Below are 24,004 nucleotides of genomic sequence, written 5' to 3'. Positions count from 1 at the left end.
TTGCGAGACTGTAGAGGGTGTAAGATGAAAATTAATTGATGCAAGGTACAGAATTGCAAATGTGTTCCATCAGAGCAGGCGTGATATATGGAATACGTTTCATGCAATAGTCCACGCTTCAGACGAAAAATACACTACTTTCGCTCAACTTAAACGAAATTGTTGTATTCTTGTTTATTTCACCTCCACTACGAGAACACATATATTGCGTTCAACGGAAACTGATTGTAAGTTCACTATTATACCCCTGCGACAAAAAAGCGTTATTTCTGTATTCATTTTCTCATGACTACTTGCCTTTATGGGCTACCAGCGAATTGTGTAGCTTATCATTCATTTCTGTAATTTATTTTACTAATTAATCACCATTTAGGATGCACTTCATTCTCTTATCACGTTTTCTGGTGCTGTCGTTACAGCCTCCAAAGTGAGTATATGTCAACGTAATTGTTAGATATTCTGTGAATAGATATGAAATAAATTTACAGCAGTCTTCGAAAAAGTTTCGTCTTCATAAATGTATGTCTAAACAGAGCGGTATTCACTGCTCACCGATCAGTCGTTATACTGGTATATAACTTGCTTCCAGCAAATAATTGAGGGTGTAGGCTGCAACTGCTACTGTGTGAGGAAAAGGGATATTTTATGACATTTAAGCTTGCATTTGAGGATGGGTATAAAGCCGAAATCATGATTGTGTGAAACAAATGAATGATAATTGTGAGCCAGGGGTTGGTTTGCGATTCTGTTATTCTGCGCAGCAGATTAATCTGAGATGTACCCTTTACCCTGTGGCTCTTGCAAGATGCAATTTCCACCCAAACACTATTACAGAAGTCAAACAGACACTCCTAACGTTTTAAAGAGAAATGCCTGAAAAACTTTCAGGAATAAATATCTTCTGGAGTCGTCCGCTGTAAGGAAATGACACAAAAATTGATAAAATTTCTTACCTAACTAGTGGGATACTTGGGTACTGGAGTAGTGCTAGTTAGTGTAAGAAAAACATGAAACTAACGAAAGTTATTATTTATTTTGCAAACATTCTGAGAAATCACTATGGCACTTTTAACTATGAATTGAACAAGTTATATCCTGGTTCTTTTCGGAATATGAAGTTACCTCTCAAGGATAGGATTCGCTAATGTAATTTCTATACAAAGTTCAAGATGATTGCTGACTTGGCAGAATGGCTGAGAGACGCGCCTACTCAACTTGAATAAGTATCCTCTAGAATGTTGCTAGGTACGGTCGAGGATGTCGCATGTGAAATGGAGTGAAGTGTACTGTTGTGGAGGAAGTATGGGGCTCGCAGTAGCTGTAGCGCACAATACTGTGAGCTGCGATGACTGCTGTCTGCGTCACTCACTCATGACAATTAAGATAACTCTCGTTCTATCTGGATTGACCTTCGCCAGTCAAACTCTCCCTACACCTTGATGAAGTCAAGGATTCCTATTCGCCCCTAGTCTAACTATTGGCGTGGTACACCGGTCAGATTACCAGTCCACCGCAATGCCACTCAAAAATTCGCTCGCAGGCGTTTAACTATAACTCTGTCCGTTCACACCGCACGATAAGTGTCGGTCAACACAGTGAACAACGCTTAATCGCAAGGACTCAATATAGAGTCGCCCTTCGATTCGCTCTCGACAAAGGTGCTCTTCCAGTGAAGCACTGAGGAGAGACTTGTTCCTCACTCCAAGAGCGACAACGGAACAGCGCCTCTCCAAGCCAGACGTGAAGGAGTATGTCTTTCGGTCTCTTCCACTACTCCTTCAGCTCAAGGCGTCAGAAATATCGTCTGCCAATCAGCATTGCTCTTCTAAAACGGGAGAATGACGTTTCGTTTAAGGCGACCAATCCGGGAATCTGTAGCATTGACATTTGGCATTTGCTGTCTCCCTGTGAAAATCTCTGAAACTGCATGCTATGCGTAAAGAATGCGTAGGCTGGCTGCTCCCACACAATGTAGCGGAATTTGCTTTTAAGCTGAACACGGGGTCGTTCCCCCTTTTCACTTGGGCCTACTCTGTCTGCTCCACAGGCGGTCACCGGCATACATAGGTTGGGTCGTCCGCTGAAGGGACTGGCCTCGCGGTGTATGGTCTCTCTCTCTCGAACTAAAAGCTCCTGTGACCGTCGTGTCTGGAATGTATGTGAGTACGCCAGCCTCGAGTATTTCAACCACAGTGCGCTTACTTGTTATTTGCATATCGTTTACATGATTTCGTACAACATTGACTTCATCTTATCGAGTTTGGGTTCGGATGAAGCGTCTTGATGTGCGGAATATGATTGTGAGGGCGAAATATGTAAGCAGTGAAGGTCAGCAGACCACGACGTCTTACGTTATTTGGAGTATAATGATGCAAATTTCTTTCAGAACTGTTGCGTGCATAGCGGACTCGTGTTCCCGCTCTGCTTTCTGAGCGACTCGTGTCCACGTGTGCCCGACAACAGACTCGTGTCCACGTGTGCCCGACAACAGACTCGTGTCCACGTGTGCCCGACAACAGACTCGTGTCCACGTGTGCCCGACGACAGACTCGTGTCCACGTGTGCCCGACAACAGACTCGTGTCCACGTGTGCCCGACAACAGACTCATGTCCACGTGTGCCCGACGACAGACTCGTGTCCACGTGTGCCCGACGACAGACTCATGTCCACGTGTGCCCGACAACAGACTCGTGTCCACGTGTGCCCGACAACAGACTCGTATCCACGTGTGCCCGACAACAGACTCGTATCCACGTGTGCCCGACAACAGACTCGTGTCCACGTGTGCCCGACAACAGACTCGTGTCCCCGTGTGCCCGACGACAGACTCGTGTCCACGTGTGCCCGACAACAGACTCGTGTCCACGTGTGCCCGACAACAGACTCGTGTCCACGTGTGCCCGACAACAGACTCGTGTCCACGTGTGCCCGACAACAGACTCGTGTCCACGTGTGCCCGACAACAGACTCGTGTCCACGTGTGCCCGACAACAGACTCATGTCCACGTGTGCCCGACAACAAACTCGTGTCCTCGTGTGCCCGACGACAGACTCGTGTCCACGTGTGCCCGACAACAGACTCGTGTCCACGTGTGCCCGACAACAGACTCGTATCCACGTGTGCCCGACAACAGACTCGTATCCACGTGTGCCCGACAACAGACTCGTGTCCACGTGTGCCCGACAACAGACTCGTGTCCCCGTGTGCCCGACGACAGACTCGTGTCCACGTGTGCCCGACGACAGACTCGTGTCCACGTGTGCCCGACAACAGACTCGTGTCCACGTGTGCCCGACAACAGACTCGTGTCCACGTGTGCCCGACAGCAGACTCGTGTCCACATGTGCCCGACAACAGACTCGTGTCCACGTGTGCCCGACAACAGACTCGTGTCCATGTGTGCCCGACAACATACTCGTGTCCACATGTGCCCGACAACAGACTCGTGTCCACGTGTGCCCGACAACAGACTCGTGTCCACGTGTGCCCAACAGCAGACTCGTGTCCACGTGTGCCCGACAACAGACTCGTGTCCACGTGTGCCCGACAGCAGACTCGTGTCCACGTGTGCCCGACAGCAGACTCGTGTCCACGTGTGCCCGACAACAGACTCGTGTCCACGTGTGCCCGACAACAGACTCGTGTCCACGTGTGCCGACAGCATACTCGTGTCCACGTGTGCCCGACAGCAGACTCGTGTCCACGTGTGCCCGACGACAGACTCGTGTCCACGTGTGCCCGACAACAGACTCGTGTCCACGTGTGCCCGACGACAGACTCTGGAGACGAGTGGGCAGCGCCGGAGACTCGAGAGTCCGGCCTATGGGCGCACGGAGACGGTCAGCTCGGAGATGACGTCACAGGACTATCTGGCGAGTTCAAAGCGAGTACACGGAGCTCATTTCTGTAGTATGCTGACCTGCATAAGAGCCTCCAGAAGGTCCAGCTTGCGGAAGCCGATGGGTTTCTCGACGACGCGCTTTCCGAGCGCCAGCTCGACGGGGTAGACGCGGCTCAGCGTGAAGTGCGAGAAGGCGACCAGCTCGAACTCGCTGGCCAGCGGGCGCCCCCGGTCCAGCAGCTCGGCCTGCGACACGTGGCGGCGCGCCTGCTCCACGCACTGCCCGGCAGTCAGCGGCACGTGCAGAGGGGCGACAGTGGCGGCCGTCGTGTTGCCGGGGGCCAGCAGGCTGAGAGGCCGCGGGGAGCCGCTGGACAGCCACTCCAGGCTGCCTGCAACACGCGGAACAGAGGCGAGGTGGTTCTCCTCCGACACTCGGTGATGCACACAGTCCAGATACTGCACGTGAAGCGGCCAAGTAAAGGTGGTTGTGTTGCCAGAAGGGACAGCCATTCGACGCCGCCTGCAAGATACGAAGTAGAAACATGGACGTCCACTTCTGACACATGGTGACACGCTTGGTTGAGGCTCCACACCCCAGTCATGAAGCAGCGCAGCAGAGGTGGTCGTGTTGCTGGACGCCATCAAGCTGGCAGGCCATAGAAAGCCGCCAGACAGATACTCCAAACTGTCTGGAACACGCGGAGGAGACACACAGTCATCCACTTGTCACATGTACTGGCACACTGGGTCCACGCACTGCTCACAAGTCAGTAGCATATGCAGTGGCGCAACTGAGATGCCAGGCCATCGAGAGCTGCCAATAACTCTAGGCCACCTGCAGCACGTAGAACAGACACACAGCTATCCACTTGTGACCTGTGGCGGCACTCTCATGAGGCATCACACTGGGTCTATGTACCACTCGCCAGTGAGCAGCATGTGTAGTGGCGCAGAAGAGGTGGTTGCATTCCTAGAAGGCACCAATCTGGTAGACTGTAGTGAGCTGCTGGGCAGCCACTTCAGGCTGCTTTCAACACGTGGAATGGACCTATGGTCATCCACTCACCAAACTGGGCGAAAATGCATATCCTCCAATTTCCATCTATTGTACTATAAATTTCTTTCCTAATTTTGTTACTTGAAGATATGACGTTTCTGTGTCCTTGTATATTGTATTTGCTTTACTATATATATATATATATATATATATATATATATATATATATATATATATATATGTGTGTGTGTGTGTGTGTGTGTGTGTGTGTGTGTGTGTGTGTGTGTGTGTGTGTGTGTGTCGCTGTATAATTGATTTGTTTTGTAAATACTATTTGTATCTTTACACTCGGTCTGGCCTAGGGAAAACTATGCTATCGAACGATTACACCGATAGCTCGTGGTAAGGAACCAAAGTGTTTAGGTTCTTAGGTAGTCTTAACTCTGCCGCGTGGAGCGTGGGCAGAGCAGAGTCTGGCTGGAGTAGGGCAGTGGAGCAGGTGTGTTGTGTGACGCTCCTGCGAGTTGCGCGCTTTCGGTGTTTGGCAGCATGTAATTGTGCTCGACTTCCTATGATAGTTTCTGACACGGTGTCAGGGACGGGAAGCAATACTTGGTGCACATCAAGAGCCCGTTTCGTCTGGAGACCGTGCTGAGAAGAACGCACGCCAACATCCAGCCTCTGCAACAGCTACGGCCGACAATGAGTGATTGTCGGCCCCACCTCGACCGACTGCTTCAAACCTTCAATCAACCAACAAATGGTTCAAATGGCTCTGAGCACTATGGGACTTAACTTCTGAGGTCATCAGACCCCTAGAACTTAGAACTACGTAAACCTAACTAGCCTAAGGACATCACACACAGCCATGCCCGAGGCAGGATTCGAACCTGCGACCGTAGTGGTCGTGCGGTTCCTGACTGTAGCGCCTATCGATTCCCGGCTGGGTTAGGGATTTTCTCTGCCTCGTGATGGCTGGGTGTTGTGTGATGTCCTTAGGTTAGTTAGGTTTAAGTAGTTCTAAGTTGTAGGGGACTGATGACCTAAGATGTTAAGTCCCATAGTGCTCAGAGCCATTTGAACCATTTTTTTTTTTGTAGCGCCTAGAACCGCTTGGTTCAATCAACCAACAAGGAAGACTGGAAGCACGTAAAGTTTTAGAACTGTATGGAAGACTTCAGCTTTTCAAACTGTTCCATTTGCCTCTCAAAATTACAGCAACTTAGCATGAACCTTTGTAGCTCATCGTCCCAACTTAGTTACAGGTCTTGCATCTGATTGTCAGTTGGTTGGGTTGAACATGAGCCTTTCCAAAACAAAAGTAATGTCCAAGAAATGGGTCGCAGCTGGAGATGTGGAAGTCAAGGGCAGTCCATTATAAGAGGTCAGTGAATATATCTGCCTTGGCCAGATTATAAATATGAAGGGTGATGTAAGGCCAGAAATTTATCGGCGCATCTAGCTCGGCTGGCAAGCATTTGGAAGGAATTCAACAATATTCAGATAAAAAATGCCAGTAAATCTGAATAAATCAGTATTTAATCAATGCTTTCTTCCTGTGTTGACGTATGATTGCGAAACATGGACAGTGAACTCATTTACAAAAGGGAAACTTAGGACAGCACAGAGAGCCATGGAGAGATTAATTCTGGGCTATACAACAAAGGATAGGAAAAGGGCAGACGACATCCGGTCTGTGACGAAGATTAAGGACATCTTAGAGACAGTAGGCTCCTTGAAATGGCAGTGGGCTGGCCACGTCGCGAGAAGACAAGAAGGCAGATGGACGGAGCTAGTACTGGAGTGGAGTCCGAGAGAGCACCGGAGGCCTAGAGGAAGACCACCAGACAGATGGGACAAAGACATACAGAAGATCGCTGGTAGCACCTGGCAGAGAGCTGCCCAAGACCGTCCCACTTGGAGAGGACTGCTGAAAGCCCACCTGAATGCACGACTCGAAGAGGCCACATCATTTAATGATTGAATTAGCTGATGATGATGTAGTACAAAGCCGTACTCATGTAGTGAAATAATGAACAGTGCTCTCTGTGTAAGATTATTGTTAAAAAGTGATTCATACTGATTGAATGGACAGTGTCGCAAGTTCTGTATATGTGTGCGGCTTTTGGAGATAGGAGGTGAGGAGAATAATGGAGGTAGATCTGCTGTAAAATAAAATTACAAGCTTCAAGTCAACGATATATCACAACTGTTAGAAATGGAACTGTACATGGCTTCATCTACATCTGATTACTCTGCTATTCACAATAAAGAGCCTGGAAGAGGGTTCAATGAACCACCTTCATGCTGTCTCTCTACCGTTCCACTCTCGAACGGCACGAGGGAAAAACGAGCACCTTGTATCTCAAGAAGGAGACTGCGCAAAAAGTAAGGGATGTGTAAAAAATGGCTCTGCATTCATGAGTAACTACTAAATGAACACTAACTTCGTGGTCTTTCCCCGTTCTAGGCAATATGTAACCATTGTATTAATTTCTTTTGTCACAGATTGCAGAATATTCTCTTGTATTGTTGTGTCCATTATACAGAAAAGTATAAACCTGGTGTACTTTACAGTCAACGACTACCCTGTCATTTGCTATGTAGTATAATTGAATGGGTATATAACGTACTGTGGTCACTATGCCTAATTATACCATTGACTATTAACGCTGCTAAACAGTAGCAAATCCGATTAAAGAAGCTATTACTGAATAGTTGTTTGCAACAGAGTTGAAATATCAAAATCTTCGTGTTTTGCAGTAAGTACAAAGTGTGGTCTTACACTGTCCAGTCACAATAAAGTGACCACGTGTCAAAAGCCTGAAAAATCACATGTTGCAGCGCGAAACGCTCCCCTGCGTGTCGTGCAGGAAGTGTGTCACTGAGGTTCTGGAAGGTACCGACAACGACATGGAACCCTGCCGACTCCAGAGTCGTTTCCAGCTGCTCCAGGTTTCTCGGTTGAGGACGAATGGCACTCGCACCCCGATCGAGATGGTCCCACAGATTCTCCGTCGCGTTTAAATCCGGGGAGTCTGGTGACCGGTGGAGAACAATAAACTCATCCTGGTGCTCGTCGAAGCACGAACGTACACAGCGAGCTGTTTGACGCGGTGCTTTGTCCTGTTGGAAGATGCCACCGCAACGAGAAAAAAACCCTGCATGTAGGTGAGGACATGGACGCCTAGGATAGAAGCATACCTGTGGTGACCCACTGTGTCTTCCAGAAAGACGAGATCACCCACGAAAAGCCACGGAAATATTCCCCAGACCATAACGCTCCCTCCTGCGGCCTGCTTACTTCCAGCGACTGTTGCAGGGTGTTTTTTTTTCAGCTTTTTCACGCAGCACAAGCTAAGGCCCATCTCTCCAGTGGTGCATAAAACAAGAGTCACCTAAAAACACCTGTTGCCATTCAGTGGACGTCCTGTTAACGGAATGGGGCTGCAAATTCCAGCCTTCACCGCCTATGAACTTAAGTCAGCATGGGTGCATAAACCATTTACCTGGTACGGATACCCATTCGCAGCAACGTTCGGAGATCGGTCGTTGAGGATCCACTGTTGACAACGCCTTGGTTCATGGTGGTGGGCAGTTGCTCGACGAGTGCACTTTAATCTCCCGCACACACCACCGGAGCCATCGTTCAACCCTTTAATCCATGGCCTCGTCTTCGATTTGGAATAGCGCCATTGTAACCACGCACGATATGGTTTAACCATTGCGACGCACCAACTATTTAAAGATTTAGCCATTTCGGAAGCGCTTCCACCCTTGACTCGAAAGCCAATGATTATGCCTCAGATAAATCGCTTGATTACGACAACGGCTGTGGTTTTTTCTATGTCCCTCCGACGCGTTTTATATATCCTCACTGTTACTGCTCGCTCTTGCCGTCTGTGAGTGGTTGTTTCACGTTGACCTCTAACAGAGGCGTAGGTCTCATTAAAGCGACTGGCCACCTGTGTATCAGTGATGCAAGGAACTACCTGTTCCAGTGCAGCTGTATGTATTCAGTTAGTTAGCAATTACTCTCTGTACAAAACACAATTTTCAAAACCCACTCTCAAACACATTATACTTTCAGGTGGATTGTGCGGGCTTTCAAAAATAAGAAAAATGATGAGTGGTGTGGTGACCCTCAACTACGTACTCTCCGACTCAGAGTTGAAATATTAAAAGTTTTGGCTGCTTTCGTTGTCTAGGCTCTGGGATACGTAGATGCCGCATTACAGGCCAAATACTGCTGAGTCTACAGTATACGATAAGAATACACACATGATTCAAATGGTCGAAGGTTCTATCACTTGGCAATTGCGAATTATGAATGTAACAAATAAATTTATAAATGAAAGATTGCAATTAAATAAAATCTGCAGGTACTATTCTTAACGGCTTTAAATGATGAGTACGATAGTAGACGTAGCTGTAAGAATGCCGTTTGTTACTACAAAACACATTTTGGTGTCGATGGTCCAGCAACTAAATAAAATATAAGTTGAATAACAGGGAAACAATAGATTCCTACTTCACGTAATTAGTTATGAACGACAACATAGCTCGCGAGATATTCACTTCTAAACGTATACTCCATCTTCACTGCAGAAGCCACGGAAATCTCACAAGCGCACAAATCGGCTCTGCGAAATATTTCTGTCTCCCGCGACCACGCGCAAACTGCAACACTCTCCAAGTATTTCCCATGACCGTCCGTCGCGCCTTCCCATCCCTCACTCCCCTGTGTCCTCTACGTCTGCGACCCCATGCTCCTCTCCCACTTCCATACAGTATCTCCGTTGACTTCTGTAGTCGCCTACCGAAGTAACTAGCGCTGTGATTGGCTGGAGCTCTCCCGTCAAGTCTCCAAGCCAACGCACACTAACAAATATATTGAAACACATATGAAATACTGGATTTACATGTAAGTAACTTGAAATGAAATAAATATTCCCACGGCTGAACGGTAAACACGCTCTTACACATATTATTAAATACATAAACAGATTAAATAATCATATATTAAAGGAATAGAAACAAAAAGTAGGCCAGTAGCCTAAAGTCTCTGTGCTTTCTAAAACACAGTAAATATTCGACCAATTTCTTCATCAATAGTATATGTTGGATATAAACAAAGACATAGATGAATAAATATATTTATAAGCATGCTGCTACCGTTTTTTCGTGTAACTGTGGAGTACTTATGGCCTGACTCGATCTATAGTAATCGGCCACTCATGTACTATTCAAGTTACATGCCTGTAATTTATACCAATTTAGGTTTACATTAATAGCTTTCTAAAGGCACATAGATCGATAGAATCGGATTAACCATTTAGATTTTGGAAATTCGTTGCTGGGTGTTACTTGTATAATTTATTGTCAAATACTAAACTTTAAACTAATAGAGGTATTAAAAATCTGATTACACCATCAGAACTGTCGTGCAAATAATGGTAATGTACACTCCCGGAAATGGAAAAAAGAACACATTGACACCGGTGTGTCAGACCCACCATACTTGCTCCGGACACTGCAAGAGGGCTGTACAAGCAATGATCACACGCACGGCACAGCGGACACACCAGGAACCGCGGTGTTGGCCGTCGAATGGCGCTAGCTGCGCAGCATTTGTGCACCGCCGCCGTCAGTGTCAGCCAGTTTGCCGTGGCGTACGGAGCTCCATCGCAGTCTTTAACACTGGTAGCATGCCGCGACAGCGTGGACGTGAACCGTATGTGCAGTTGACAGACTTTGAGCGAGGGCGTATAGTGGGCATGCGGGAGGCCGGGTGGACGTCCCGCCGAATTGCTCAACACGTGGGGCGTGAGGTCTCCACAGTACATCGATGTCGTCGCCAGTGGTCGGCGGAAGGTGCACGTGCCCGTCGACCTGGGACCGGACCGCAGCGACGCACGGATGCACCCCAAGACCGTAGTATCCTATGCAGTGCCGTAGGGGACCGCACCGCCACTTCCCAGCAAATTAGGGACACTGGTGCTCCTGGGGTATCGGCGAGGACCATTCGCAACCGTCTCCATGAAGCTGGGCTACGGTCCCGCACACCGTTAGGCCGTCTTCCGCTCACGCCCCAACATCGTGCAGCCCGCCTCCAGTGGTGTCGCGACAGGCGTGAATGGAGGGACGAATGGAGACGTTTCGTCTTCAGCGATGAGAGTCGCTTCTGCCTTGGTGCCAATGATGGTCGTATGCGTGTTTGGCGCCGTGCAGGTGAGCGCCACAATCAGGACTGCATACGACCGAGGCACACAGGGCCAACACCCGGCATCATGGTGTGGGGAGCGATCTCCTACACTGGCCGTACACCTCTGGTGATCGTCGAGGGGACACTGAATAGTGCACGGTACATCCAAACCGTCATCGAACCCATCGTTCTACCATTCCTACACCGGCAAGGGAACTTTCTGTTCCAACAGGACAATGCACGTCCGCATGTATCCCGTGCCACCCAACGTGCTCTAGAAGGTGTAAGTCAACTACCCTGGCCAGCAAGATCTCCGGATCTGTCCCCCATTCAGCATGTTTGGGACTGGATGAAGCGTCGTCTCACGCGGTCTGCACGTCCAGCACGAACGCTGGTCCAACTGAGGCGCCAGGTGGAAATGGCATGGCAAGCCGTTCCACAGGACTACATCCAGCATCTCTACGATCGTCTCCATGGGAGAATAGCAGTCTGCATAGCTGCGAAAGGTGGATATACACTGTACTAGTGCCGACATTGTGCATGCTCTGTTGCCTGTGTCTATGTGCCTGTGGTTCTGTCAGTGTTATCATGTGATGTATCTGACCCCAGGAATGTGTCAATAAAGTTTCCCTTTCCTGGGACAATGAATTCACGGTGTTCTTATTTCAATTTCCAGGAGTGTATATGTTACTTTTTGAGATATGATTCATCTGGCTTCTATTAATTTCTATATGAACTGAGAAATGTCTGCCATTATGGTTTCACGAAGTCCACCATATTTGACGCTCCTGGCATGCCTCCGTCATCGACACAGCGTCATCATGGAATTCCCAGCCACGCATTGGCTGGACCACACGTTGTGGCTACCCCTCTTGCTCAGCTAACGTCCGGCACCACAACAACTGCGAACTTAGAATATTTTCAGGGCGCCACAACTCGCCTGTTACCTCACAAATGACTAGTTCCTGTGTGGGAACAATGACCAGGTAGGAAGTTATGATAGCTAGTAATGGCCATTCTCCCATGTGTGATTGTGTCTTCAGATACTGATTGCCTCTAATGTTGAAATAGATCACGGTCTTGGCACACTGGAAGTGGTTCAGTTCTGAGCAGATCAATTGCTGTGTGAAACTTGGAATAATTTTTCCTAGTAAACTTACATCATTTAAAATAAAGTTTATGAGTTACACATTTCTAACTCCATAGGAGATCTGAATTATTGTCATTGTTAAGTGTAAGCTGTCATTAAGGAACAGTCAAACAGAGAGAGAGGTTCAGACTTATTTGAATGATTCAATGAATCAACAGAAAGGTGGTTACAGAGTCGTTACAACACAAACATAAAGAAGATTATTACAAGTGTGTGAGATATAAAAATTACATTTCAGATTTGATCAGTTCCAATAACATATCTTAGTGACAAGGTGACTGTACCGCGTGGGTACATCACTGCCCGATTGGATATCAATTGATCTCTCTTGTTTTCAACATCATTGGCGCTGGTAGAGTCAGGGCGATTTTCAGCCGCCAAAGGGAAGCGCAGACACGATGAGGACGATTTTAAGGGTTAGCGCGGCTATATATATATATATATATATCAGTGATCAGGTGGCGACGGCGGGTAATTACTGCCTTGACTTCGTGACCGATAAGATCCTTGGTTCGCTGCTGCATGTGGAATCTTGGTCAGATCGGTTTACGAGATGACTTGTTCAAATGGTTCAAATGGCTCTGACCACTATGGGACTAACATCTGAGGTCATCAGTCGCCTAGAACTTTGAACTACTTAAACCTAACTAACCCAAGGACATCACGCACACACATGCCCGAGGCAGGATTCGAACCTGCGAATGTACCGGTCGCGCGGTTCCTGACTGAAGCACCTAGAACCGCTCGCTCGGCCACACCGGCTGGCGAGATGACTTGTGTGCGTCGGATTACCCGATGTAGAAGTTATTTCAGTGTGTTACTTGGGCACCTACCTGGATCCGGATAATTCAGAAGAAGCCTGTGTTCACTATAGTGTCGTGTTGGTTTCCTGTCAGTCAGTTCCAAAGGACTGAACACACGGGCGGCCGGTGGATGTGCTCAACCAATTGGAGCCATTGATCGGGCGGTTGTTGACTATGTTCCTACTTTATGGAAATTATGGTGAGCTTTCAGCTACAGTCCCGGCCGTTATACTCTTTGTGTGAAAATGCTGTTCTTTCCCCTACCATTCTCGTTATCCACTGGCGTCTGTAAAGCGTTTTTGTGAACCTTTGAAGTGATCTTATTTAAGGCATTTTACTGTGTTTTGGACTATTAAACTGGTGGTGTTGAAGCCTCTTGTCTGGGTTTAGCCGCGGTAACTGACGTTTTCTAAATTAAACAGTAAATATCGAGTTTCCAAATTTTCTCGAGCATCTTTTGGTGTTGTAATTTTTTCTAAACTTGTTAACTAGTAATTTATATGTTACACGATAGCTTGAGTAAACATGAGGTTTATATTGTGAGTCCCGCTAAAAGGGTCTTGAGTAAAAGAAATGATTAATCCTAAAGGGCTAAAGCAAGAGCCTAAAGTGAGCAGGCCAACCACCTTGAGTGCTGTTCACAAGCAAAAGAAAGTTCTTTTAGACCAAACGGGTTCCTTGTCTGTTCGACGAACTGATTACATTTTGTACTTTACATGCGATCTATTTTACTTTCACGTGGATGTCAGATGTTAATCACTTGTAATCATTTTGTAGCTTCTAAAGCTTAAATTTGTAACTTATTCTTAAACATCACATTGATGATCTTTAAACATATGTTTTAAGACTTGAATTTAATTCAACACTTCAGAATTTTTTTTTGAGATTCTATTCTCAGTTTTTTTAAAGTTATTATAGATGTTTTGTCAATTCTACCACAATTTGCCTTGTTTACAAAAGAAAAAGGCACTAGTAAATTAAATTCTGGTGCTAGTTGCTGAGTTTTTTTGGTCTTTTTGATCTGGAAATAAAGTGGTTTACTTTTTATTAAATTTGTTAGTAAAATTACGGCCCAGTATATTACGAAACATTTCATTTCGTCACATATTTCTTAATTCATTCTTTATATTCAGCTCTGGTTCCACAATGTGGTTATAGAGGTAAAAATTATTACTAAGACGTAAATCACAGTTCCTATAACTATACGGTTGCAGGGTATTTACCAACTAATGGCTTGAGCAAACTGAAATTAGAGTAAATGCTTACTTTTGTTCTAACTTTAAAATTATCGCTGTTGTATATTAAAGAGAATTGATGCTTATTTCATATCAAATGATAAAGAATTTTCTTTATATAATTAAAAATTGAATCTTATTTGTGGAGTGTAGTAAAATATAATACTATTTACGATTATGAGACGGATGGTCGTAGAAATGAAAGAAGCTGCCTTGTGTCAGCGTTGTGATATTTATGCCACATCACCGCCTACGTCTCCTTACATTTAGTGCTACGTTTTAACATTCAGTATAGGAAGAGTTACGTCGCTGTAAGGTAGTGAGAAGCGTACGCTTTATTATTAAGCCACCACTTTTGATTATTGGTTTCAAAACAATGTATATTCATACAGATTAAAATGTTTATAACCCCCGTAATGACTGGAGTGAAAGGAAATTTGTGAAATCACACATTTATTAGGATGGTTTTATTTGAACGAAAATTTACAATATATATGCCTGTCACAATATTTTATTTCATCCGAAATATGTTTGACACTTACTCCAATTTCTTAAGTTAATTTTCTTTCTCTGAAGTAGTACCGATTTTTGTTTGCAGCCATTGCTCTTCACAAAAAACTCAATTGTAAAAAAGCATTTCACCCAAAGATGATAGTGTAACCACTAAGATAATTGCGACTGACACAGATTTTTTATACTTTTAATTCAGATTAACAGTCCAGAATGGATGAAATTATTGCGCAATATTAGTAATGTAGTAATTGCCAATACAGTAATTAGTAATGCAATAATCAGTAATAAAGTAACTAGAAATTTATTAATTACTGAACAACAGGTTACAGTTTTCATACTTTCTTCGTAATTGAATACCTTGTATTATATTGTTGAAATGCATTATCAGGGAGAATTGTAAGGACGGGTACAACCACCTGCTATAACAGACACGTAATTTCTGGTTTGCAATTTATCAGCTATGTCAGCCACAGCTGACGTTTTGTGTACCGAATGGCAATCCAAACCACCAGGGGCTAGCTGCTAACAGTCTCTTGCGTAGTGCTTGCTAAACACGTTTTTCTAAAGTTGTAGGTGTCTTGGTAACACAAATTACTGGGCTTATTAACATAGAGGAAGGAATTAACAGCCAGTTTACGATTTTACTATCAGTAATGCTTCCAACAGATATAAATATAAAGAAACAGGGCTGTGAGGATCCTGTATCCTTACATTACGTGTTGACAGAAAGTTTTTTGTTTGTTGCTTACTTTTTGATTTGGTAAACTAACAGTTTATTTAAGATCTTGCATCAAATATAAAACAGACAAGTGAGAAAATGAAAGAGTACAGAAACGACAAACTACAAAAATTTGTGTTAAACACGGCATGTGACGTTATGCGATTCTCACTCTGTGTATCATGAAACTTCAGTTTATTTAGGCAATTTCCAGATAGACGCTTGTACCGTACGCTACACTAATTGAGTTCGTATCTTTGAGTTGCTAATAGTTACCGACATTTTAAGTGCCAGTAATGATTCGTGGGAGTATCTTTCGCTGTCCCAAACACTGGCTGAGTCTGTCTGCCACAATCACCTCCTACTTCTACAGCACGACTGGAAATTCTGTTCGCTTAGTGCTGGCGGGGTGGGCAGCAACCAGGGACACAATGCGTGGGACGGCTCGCAGGCTATCCTGATGATTCCGCCCACCACTGGTCCGAAACACAGCCCGGCTGCACTGCTCAACTTTGCTCATTACGCGCCTCTCCCTCTGCCGGACAAGCGGCCGGGGGCGCATCTGGACTCTGCAACTATTTGCACTACATGTGGGCAGCGGTAGCGAGCCGTTCCGCCCACAGTCACGTTTTCCACCGGATATCAACAATTCTAAGTTGCGCTGCGAAAGACATTCAAGGTTGAATTAAAACCAACTGAAACTGAACGCCTACAATGAGACAATTCTACGGTAGTGCTCATGTACTTTATATGAACGGGTACAAGAAAAAGAAAAGATTAAAAATCTGAACTTTCCCACACTTATTGGTCGTTCGCTAAATAAATTCCTCACTTAAGGGAGAAGACTGGTCTCTTTTGAGTGTTGCATGTGTGGTGTCACTGCGAGACACCACACTTGCTAGGTGGTAGCCTTTAAATCGGCCGCGGTCCGGTAGTATGCGTCGGACCCGCGTGTCGCCACTATCAGTGATTGCAGACCGAGCGCCGCCACACGGCAGGTCTAGTCTACAGAGACTCCCTAGCACTCTCCCCAGTTGTACAGCCGACTTTGCTAGCGATGGTTCACTGACTACATACGCTCTCATTTGCAGAGACGACAGATTAGCATAGCCTTCAGCTACGTCATTTGCTACGACCTAGGAAGGCGCCATATTCAGTTACTACGAATGTATTCTGAACAGATAAAATTGTGACTCATGTACCGTCAAGAGCGACGTTCATCATTAATGGATTAAAGTTAAGTATCAAACTAATTACGTCCGCTTTCTGAAGTCTAATTCCTTGTGGTGTTCCAGACCTCACGGCAGTATAGTCCTTCCCTCCTCACGCCAGCCTGCGTGAGCTAAACACGTGCATTTCGGCCTCCTCTCGTAACACGGTGTTGGCTCTCCTGCCAACACAACAGCATGTTGTGTGGAATTCGTGCGAGGTGGTCATGTTACCCTCCACTTCTGACCTAAGACATTGCAGTGAAGTGTACGGTACATGCTAGTCGTTAGTATGGAATCAGAGCAGTAAGATGGATGGCCGTAGAAACGTGACAGAACGTCTGAAAGAAGCTATCGTGTTTCGACGTTGTGGCGTTTAAGCCACGTCACCGCCTACATCATTTTAGTGCTACATTTTAACATTCAGTACAGGAAGAGTCACGTCGCTGTAAGGTAGCGAGAAGCGCACACGTCACATCACGTGACAGATGGTCTCAGTGCGTGAGAACGGGCGATGAGTAGGAGCAGTATCGTTGCTAGAACCTGTACAGAGAGTAGGATTCACCTGCGAGGACCATAAATTTCATGACTTAATTTGCTGTTTAAACATTAACACGCACCTGCAACCGTGCTTCTGACGTTTCTTGCACTAATGGATTATTAATTATACTCTCGATACTTTTCAATTTGTACAGAAACCAGATGGCAGTTATAAGAGTCGAGGGGCATGAAAGGGAAGCAGTGATTGGGAAGGAAGTGAGACAGGGTTGTAGCCTCTCCCCGATGTTATTCAATCTGTATATTGAGCAAGCAGTAAAGGAAACAAAAGAAGAATTCGGAGTAGGTAACAAAATCGAGAGAGAAGAAATAAAAACTTTGAGGTTCGCCGATGACATTGTAATTCTGTCAGAGACAGCAAAGGACATGGAAGAGCAGTTGAACGGAATGGACAGTGTCTTGAAAATAGGGTATAAGATGAACATCAACAAAAGCAAAACGAGGATGATGGGATGTAGTGTAATTAAAGTAGGAAATGAGACACTTAAAGTAGAAAATGAGACGTGCTATTTGGGGACTAAAATAACTGATGATGGTCGAAGTAGAGAAGATATAAAATGTAGAATGGTAATGGCAAGGAAAGCGTTTCTGAAGAAGAAAAACTTGTTAACATCGAGTATAGATTTAATTGTCAAGAAGTCGTTTCTGAAAGTATTTGTATGGAGTGTAGCCATTTATGGAAGTGAAACGTGGGCGATAAATAGTTTAGAGAAGAAGAGAATAGAAGCTTTCGAAAGTGGTGCTACAGAAGAATGCTGAAAATTAGATGGGTAGATCACATAACTAATGCGGAGGTATTGAATAGAATTGGGGAGAAGAGAAGTTTGTGGCACAACTTGACAAGAAGAAAGGGTCGGTTGGTAGGACATGTTCTAAGGCATCAAGGGATCACAAAATTAGCATTGGAGGGCAGCGTGGGAGGTAAAAATTGTAGAGGGAGACCAAGAGATGAATACACTAAGCAGATTCAGAAGGATGTACGTTGCAGTAAGTACTGAGCGATGAACAAGCTTGTACAGGATAGAGTAGCATGGAGAACTGCATCAAAACTGTCTCAGGACCGAAGACTACAACAACAACAACAACAACTTTTCAATCCACACACAAAACTAAATTCAAACTTCCGCTAATGCTAATAGTCATTTGTGAAGGCTATGGTCCAGTCACAGGCGCACCTAAACCAGCAGGCGCCAAACCGTTAGGATAGCTGACGATGTGTCTGCGATCGGTTTCCGAGAAGGCAAACGTACTGCAATGGGTCGAGTGATATTTCGCAAAAAGACGAATGGAATCGGTAAAAGTTGTGTAGGAATACTTGTGTGTGTGACCTCATGTGAACTGTGAGATCGTGTAAAACTGTTTGTTGCGACTTTTGCGGTGTTCTAGAAATAACTTTGTCATCAATACTGGTAGCAGACTGACTCTTTGAATTATTTTCTTCATTTTTTTATTTTGTGATTCTATAGAAAACAATAAAAATCAGGTGTTAGCCCAATGTTCTGTAATTTTATTTTTAATAGCACTGAATTCTTTGCAATTTGTCACTCCGTTATACAGAGCTTACTGCATGCACGTTGAAGCCTGTGACCATCGGAGAAGAAACCAGTCGGGACAATGGCTGCAGACTACCTCCAGGTGTGCTGGGGAAAGTGATCGCGGACATTACTTACTGAAATCCACCGTGGTTTTTGATCCTGGCACATCTTTCTGGTGGGAAGTCGTACATTAAGGAATACACTGTGTAGCTTATGAGGTTCAGAAATTGAGTTCAGCGAGAGACAGCTGATAGTACAAACAGTTCATTTCTCCGTGACTGCTACGGTCGCAGGTTCGAATCCTGCCTGGGGCATGGATGTGTGTGATGTCCTTGGGCTAGTTAGGTTTAAGTAGTTCTAAGTTCTGGGTGACTGATGACCACAGATGTTAAGTCTCATAGTGCTCAGAGACATTTGACCCATCTTCATTTCTCATTTCCCCAATCACTCTCATAAATACTACAACGCGCCAACGACCAAACAGTGAGTGGCCCGATTTGTTAATGAATCACCGTGGATTTGGACAATCCCCTTTGATTGCAGATCAACAAGAAACAGCTACATAACAAGAAGTACGAACAGTGGTCGTAGAAAGATCTTTACCCAGGAGGGCCACACACGAATGACACGCTTTATTGGTGACAATCAGTTTAAGACTCCACAGGCATTGCTGCTCTTAGTGAATGCAGCTTCATCTGAAACATTTTCCTAGCGAACACTGCGAAGGAATCGGCATGCAATGGATATTTGAAGATGGCTATTTCGCAAAAGGCCATTACGTAATAGTAGCACGTTACACTTCTTACGGAAACCGGGCGGTATCTGACTGCAAGCGTGCAATGTCGTCTGACAAGTCACTATTTTGAGGATTTTGCCTCTTATCAAATGCAGCAGCAATGAGAACATTATGCAGTTCAGGTAGGGGCTGGTCTTGTGTATTGAAGCACAATTTTTGCGGGAAACCATTTGATAATGACCACAGAGCCAAAATTTCAGCAGTGGATTTCAACAATAAATAGTTTTATAGCCTGTGAATATATTTCTTTGTCTTTTCTTGGTACTTAGGCGAGAGCTGCAGTACCTGAGGATTCGAGTCTTTTGTACGCGTTTTGTAATTGACAGTTTGTGACATTACTATTTGTTGTTTTCTCCTCTTACGACATCAAACATAGGACGAACTCAGTTTTTAGCCGCAACTGCTGACGCTGATGTAATTTGTCCGATAGCCTGATCCGTTGAGAGAGGCAATACCAAGTAGGAATACGCCCAGGCATGCAGAGTGAGGTTGTGTTTGCCGTATCTAGAGCGCATCATAGATTCCAAACATTATACTCTGTTTGAAGATGCAAAATAAGTGTCAAAGAAACTCACGAAATGTTGAAATTATAGGTGTACGGCGATAATGCTGTAACTCTGGGGACTGTTTACAAGTGGTTTGACCAATTGAAAAGCGAAAATGCGTCTGTAGAAAATGAGCAACGTTCGGAACGTCCTTTAATCTAAAAAAGAGAACAAGACGTGCAAATATGGCAAAAATTGTTCGTTCAAACGGGCGAATAACTCTTCGAGTGCTTACAGAAGAACTTAGCGTCTCGTACAGTTCCTTGCAAAGCATATTAAAAGACAATTTGCAAATGAGACGAATGAGTACAACATTAACTTAATTCCTCCCGAACAGGCCATGAAGGCCCAACGGTACTGACCGACCGCCATGTTATCCTTAGCCCACAGGCGTCACTGGATACGGATATGGAGGGGCATGTGGTAATCACACCGCTCTCCCCGCTGTACGTGAGTTTCCGAGACCGGAGCCGCTACTTCTCAATCAAGGAACTCCTCAGTTTGCCTCACAAGTGCTGGCGCTTAACTTGGGTGATCTGACGGGAACCGATGTTACCACTGCGGCAAGTCCGTTGGCCGGTACATTAGTTTCCAGACTTATCAGTGATGAACGGTAGAAAATCATGTGTCAGTTTGCACGGCGTTAAAGGATTGTCTTCATTCAGACCCGGACTTCATGTCTAGAATTGTAAGTTGAGATGAAACTTGGGTCAACAGCTACGACCCTAACACGAAAATTCACAGTTATTAGGGGAAAACCAGTGAACATCCTCGCCCTAAAAACGCACTCACACAAAATCGAACAGCAAAGTCGCGCTCTTTTTTTTCGATTCTGAGAGCATAGTGTGACCAGAGTTTGTTCATAGGGGAACAGCACTAAATGACGAGTCGTAAAAGGGCGCACTGCAATGTTTGTGAAACGACGTATGAGGGAAGAGACCAGAAAAATGGAGCAATGGCCACGACAACGTGCTGTCAACACATCGCGTTTGATTCGCGAGTGTTTGCCCTGCAAAAGTGTTCCTGGTTATCCACATCCCACTTCCTCGTCAGATTTAGCACCGTGTGACTGCTGGACTGCTGGCTCTTCCCAAGAATTAAAATGGTGCTTCAAAGACCACATTTTGACAGCATTCCCGACACTCAGAAGACCAGGACAGAACAACTAAACGCTCGTCCAAGAGAAGCCTTCCAGAAATGCTTCCACCCGTGGCTTCAACGTTTGGATTTATACATTACAGGCCATGGACAGTACTTCGAAGGAGATTAAATCAAATTCCATGTAAGCTTTTCACTTTGTATCCAATAAAATTATTAAATGTGTGTTTGATCACACTTCGTACAGTAAGTTGTATGTAAATGTAAAATTATGCTTTCACACAAAAGAGTTTGAACATTGTAGTTGTGTAGCACATCCAAAGAGTAGTTGTTCGTTAGGAAGGTACCGGGAGGTCGATAGATGAAACGCCAAGAAAGGTTCCTGGAGAGCGAGTGAGAGACTGATTGTTGCGTCGCAGGCGTCGCCGCGGGAGTGGTGTACTCGTGACCACCATCTTGATACTGTGTTTGATTGGCTTGATACAGTGCTTCAGGTTGTGGAAAGACATACCGAAGATTAAACTTGAAAATACGACAAACAGACAACTTTTACAGTCCGCAGCTCGTGCTCTCGCGGCAGCGTTCTCGGCTTCAGAGCACGGGGTACCGGGTGGGGTCAGGGACTTTCACCTGCCTCAAGATGACTGGGTGTTGTGTCGTCTTCATCATCATCATTCATCCCCAAGGCAATGGCAAACCACTTCCGCTAGGACCGGCTGTGCGGTTCTCCCGCATCGTCCCCTACGCTCTGAAGGAGTATGGGACCACATACACACAATTGTACCGAGTTGAATGCTTCCTATGAACACTTCTGACTGTGACTTTCTGTTAATTCCGTTAACTTGTGCAGTAAACACAGAACACTATAATACCGCGACTGTGAAGCAACATGTTTAACAAGCGTACGGTTTCTGAGTCACATCAGTGCTTCTAGCCGTAATCTGATATAAAACTACAAAATTCGAGCTGTGACTTCGAGGGTCGGTCAGTAAGTAATGCAACACATTTTACTCTCGCTCAGTTTCGATTTGGAAATTGCGGAACTTCTTGTTGGATATCGTGGAATATTTCCCCTTCAACCCAAATAGTTTTATAAAGTACCGATAGGTGACGGAACGGTACGTAGTTTTCAAAATGGCATCTGTAACGGAGTTGCGTTCGAAGCAGAGAGCTGTCATTGAGTGTCTTCTGGCGAAAAACCAGAGCGTCACAGAATGTCTGCGGAAACATGCCAGTGAACAAAAGCGTGATGAGTCGTTGTGCGAGGCGTCTGTCCTCATCACAACAAGGTCGCGCAGACCTGTCAGACCTCCCGCATGTCTGCCGGCCGCTCAGGGCTCCGACTCGTGTCATGTTGGAACGCGCGGACACCCTCATTCGAGGAAGTCGACGGACCACACTCAAACACTTCGATGCATAACTGGCCGTTTCCGCTGGTGGTGCTGGTTCACTCGTCCACCGGTCCGGTTACTAAAAGGTGTGTGGCCACTGGGTTTCCGCCATCTAACAGAACAGCATAAAGAGCAAAGAAGGACCATTTCTTACGGAATTACTTGCGCTTTACAAGGCCGATCGTCACAATTCTTTGTCGAACACAGTCACAGGCGATGAAACATGGGTTCATCACTTCGTACAATACGGCAACCCATGGAGTGGCGCCATATCGCCTCTCCTGCGACGAAAGCGTTCAGAACCATACCCACAGCCTGTAAAGTCATGTGACGATCTTCTGGGACTCTGAAGGGGTTATTCTGTTTGATGTTCTTCCTCATGGTACAACAATCAGCTCTGAAATGTACTAAGCCACCCTAAGGAAATTAAAGAAACGACTTCAGCGTGTTCGTCGTCACAAAAATGCAAACGAATTTCTACTTCCTCACGACAACACAAGGCCTCACATAAGTGTGATCACCCGAAGGAGCCCACAAAGCTTCATTGGAGTGATCTTCCTTATCCACCCTACAACCCGGATGTCGCACGTTCCGACATCCACCTGTTTGGCCCAATAAAGAATACACCGAGTGGGAAGCAGTACGTGGATGATAGGGATGTTATTGATGCAGCAGGAAGAAGTTGGCTCCGACGTCACCAGTAGAATGGTTACCATGCCGGCATACGGCCTTCCCCAGTAGGTTTGTGTAAGGCCGTCACATTGCACGGACATTATGGTGAAAAATATGATTTCGTAGCCAAAAGAGTGGAGAATACCATGGTGCATTGAAATCTTGCATAGAACGAACCTGCTTCCAGAAATATAAAATCTGTTGTATTACATACTGAGCGCCCCTCTTACAAATTATTGACAAGCGCTATGACGTTGGAAAACGCCACGTGTTTGCTGAGTCAAGCACGTCTGGTCTACATAGCCGACAGCAGGTACTTTAATCAAGAGGTTAGTTTAAACATCACATTTTCATGCTCCAGCCGCAAACGAGCGGTCATTGTCAAGAGGGTAATTACGGCTGTAATTACAACGAGGATTACGTTCATCGAGTACAGACCGCAGCACGGGACGTCGACATCCCAGTTTCATCTCGCGGAAAAATGTTAGAACAATTTTTGTAGTACTTAAATTGCTTTTGGTTTTCTCATTGTTCTATTTCTTCACGTAGGCGAACTCCTTTTTTTTGAGTCACTTCCCATAGTTCTCAAAGACTTAAAAAAGAATAATTCAATTTTTTAGATAGTTTTCAATAACAAATACTGATTTTTGCAAATACTTCATATTTAGACATTGCCTTCATGTGTACTGTCAATGCAAAACTTTTTAGTCTTTATTTTTTTCCGTTTTTACTGC

General features: G+C 45.3%; 1 protein-coding gene across 1 annotated transcript in view; it reads right to left on the bottom strand.

Moving 5' to 3' along the window:
- Window positions 1-24,004, bottom strand: part of LOC126317480 (chondroitin sulfate N-acetylgalactosaminyltransferase 2-like) — a 139,114-nt gene that overhangs the window by 40,844 nt on the left and 74,266 nt on the right. Inside the window, exon 5 of the mRNA XM_049993186.1 lies at window positions 3,922-4,235. Within this exon, the coding sequence (XP_049849143.1) occupies window positions 3,922-4,235 (314 nt within the window). The remainder of the gene's footprint in view (window positions 1-3,921; window positions 4,236-24,004) is intronic.

This window comes from Schistocerca gregaria, chromosome 1 (assembly GCF_023897955.1).
Source record: "Schistocerca gregaria isolate iqSchGreg1 chromosome 1, iqSchGreg1.2, whole genome shotgun sequence".
NCBI classification, from domain to species: domain Eukaryota; kingdom Metazoa; phylum Arthropoda; class Insecta; order Orthoptera; family Acrididae; genus Schistocerca; species Schistocerca gregaria.
The sequence above is the reverse complement of the archived record's forward strand: the minus strand, read 5'-3'. Positions and strand labels throughout refer to the sequence as shown.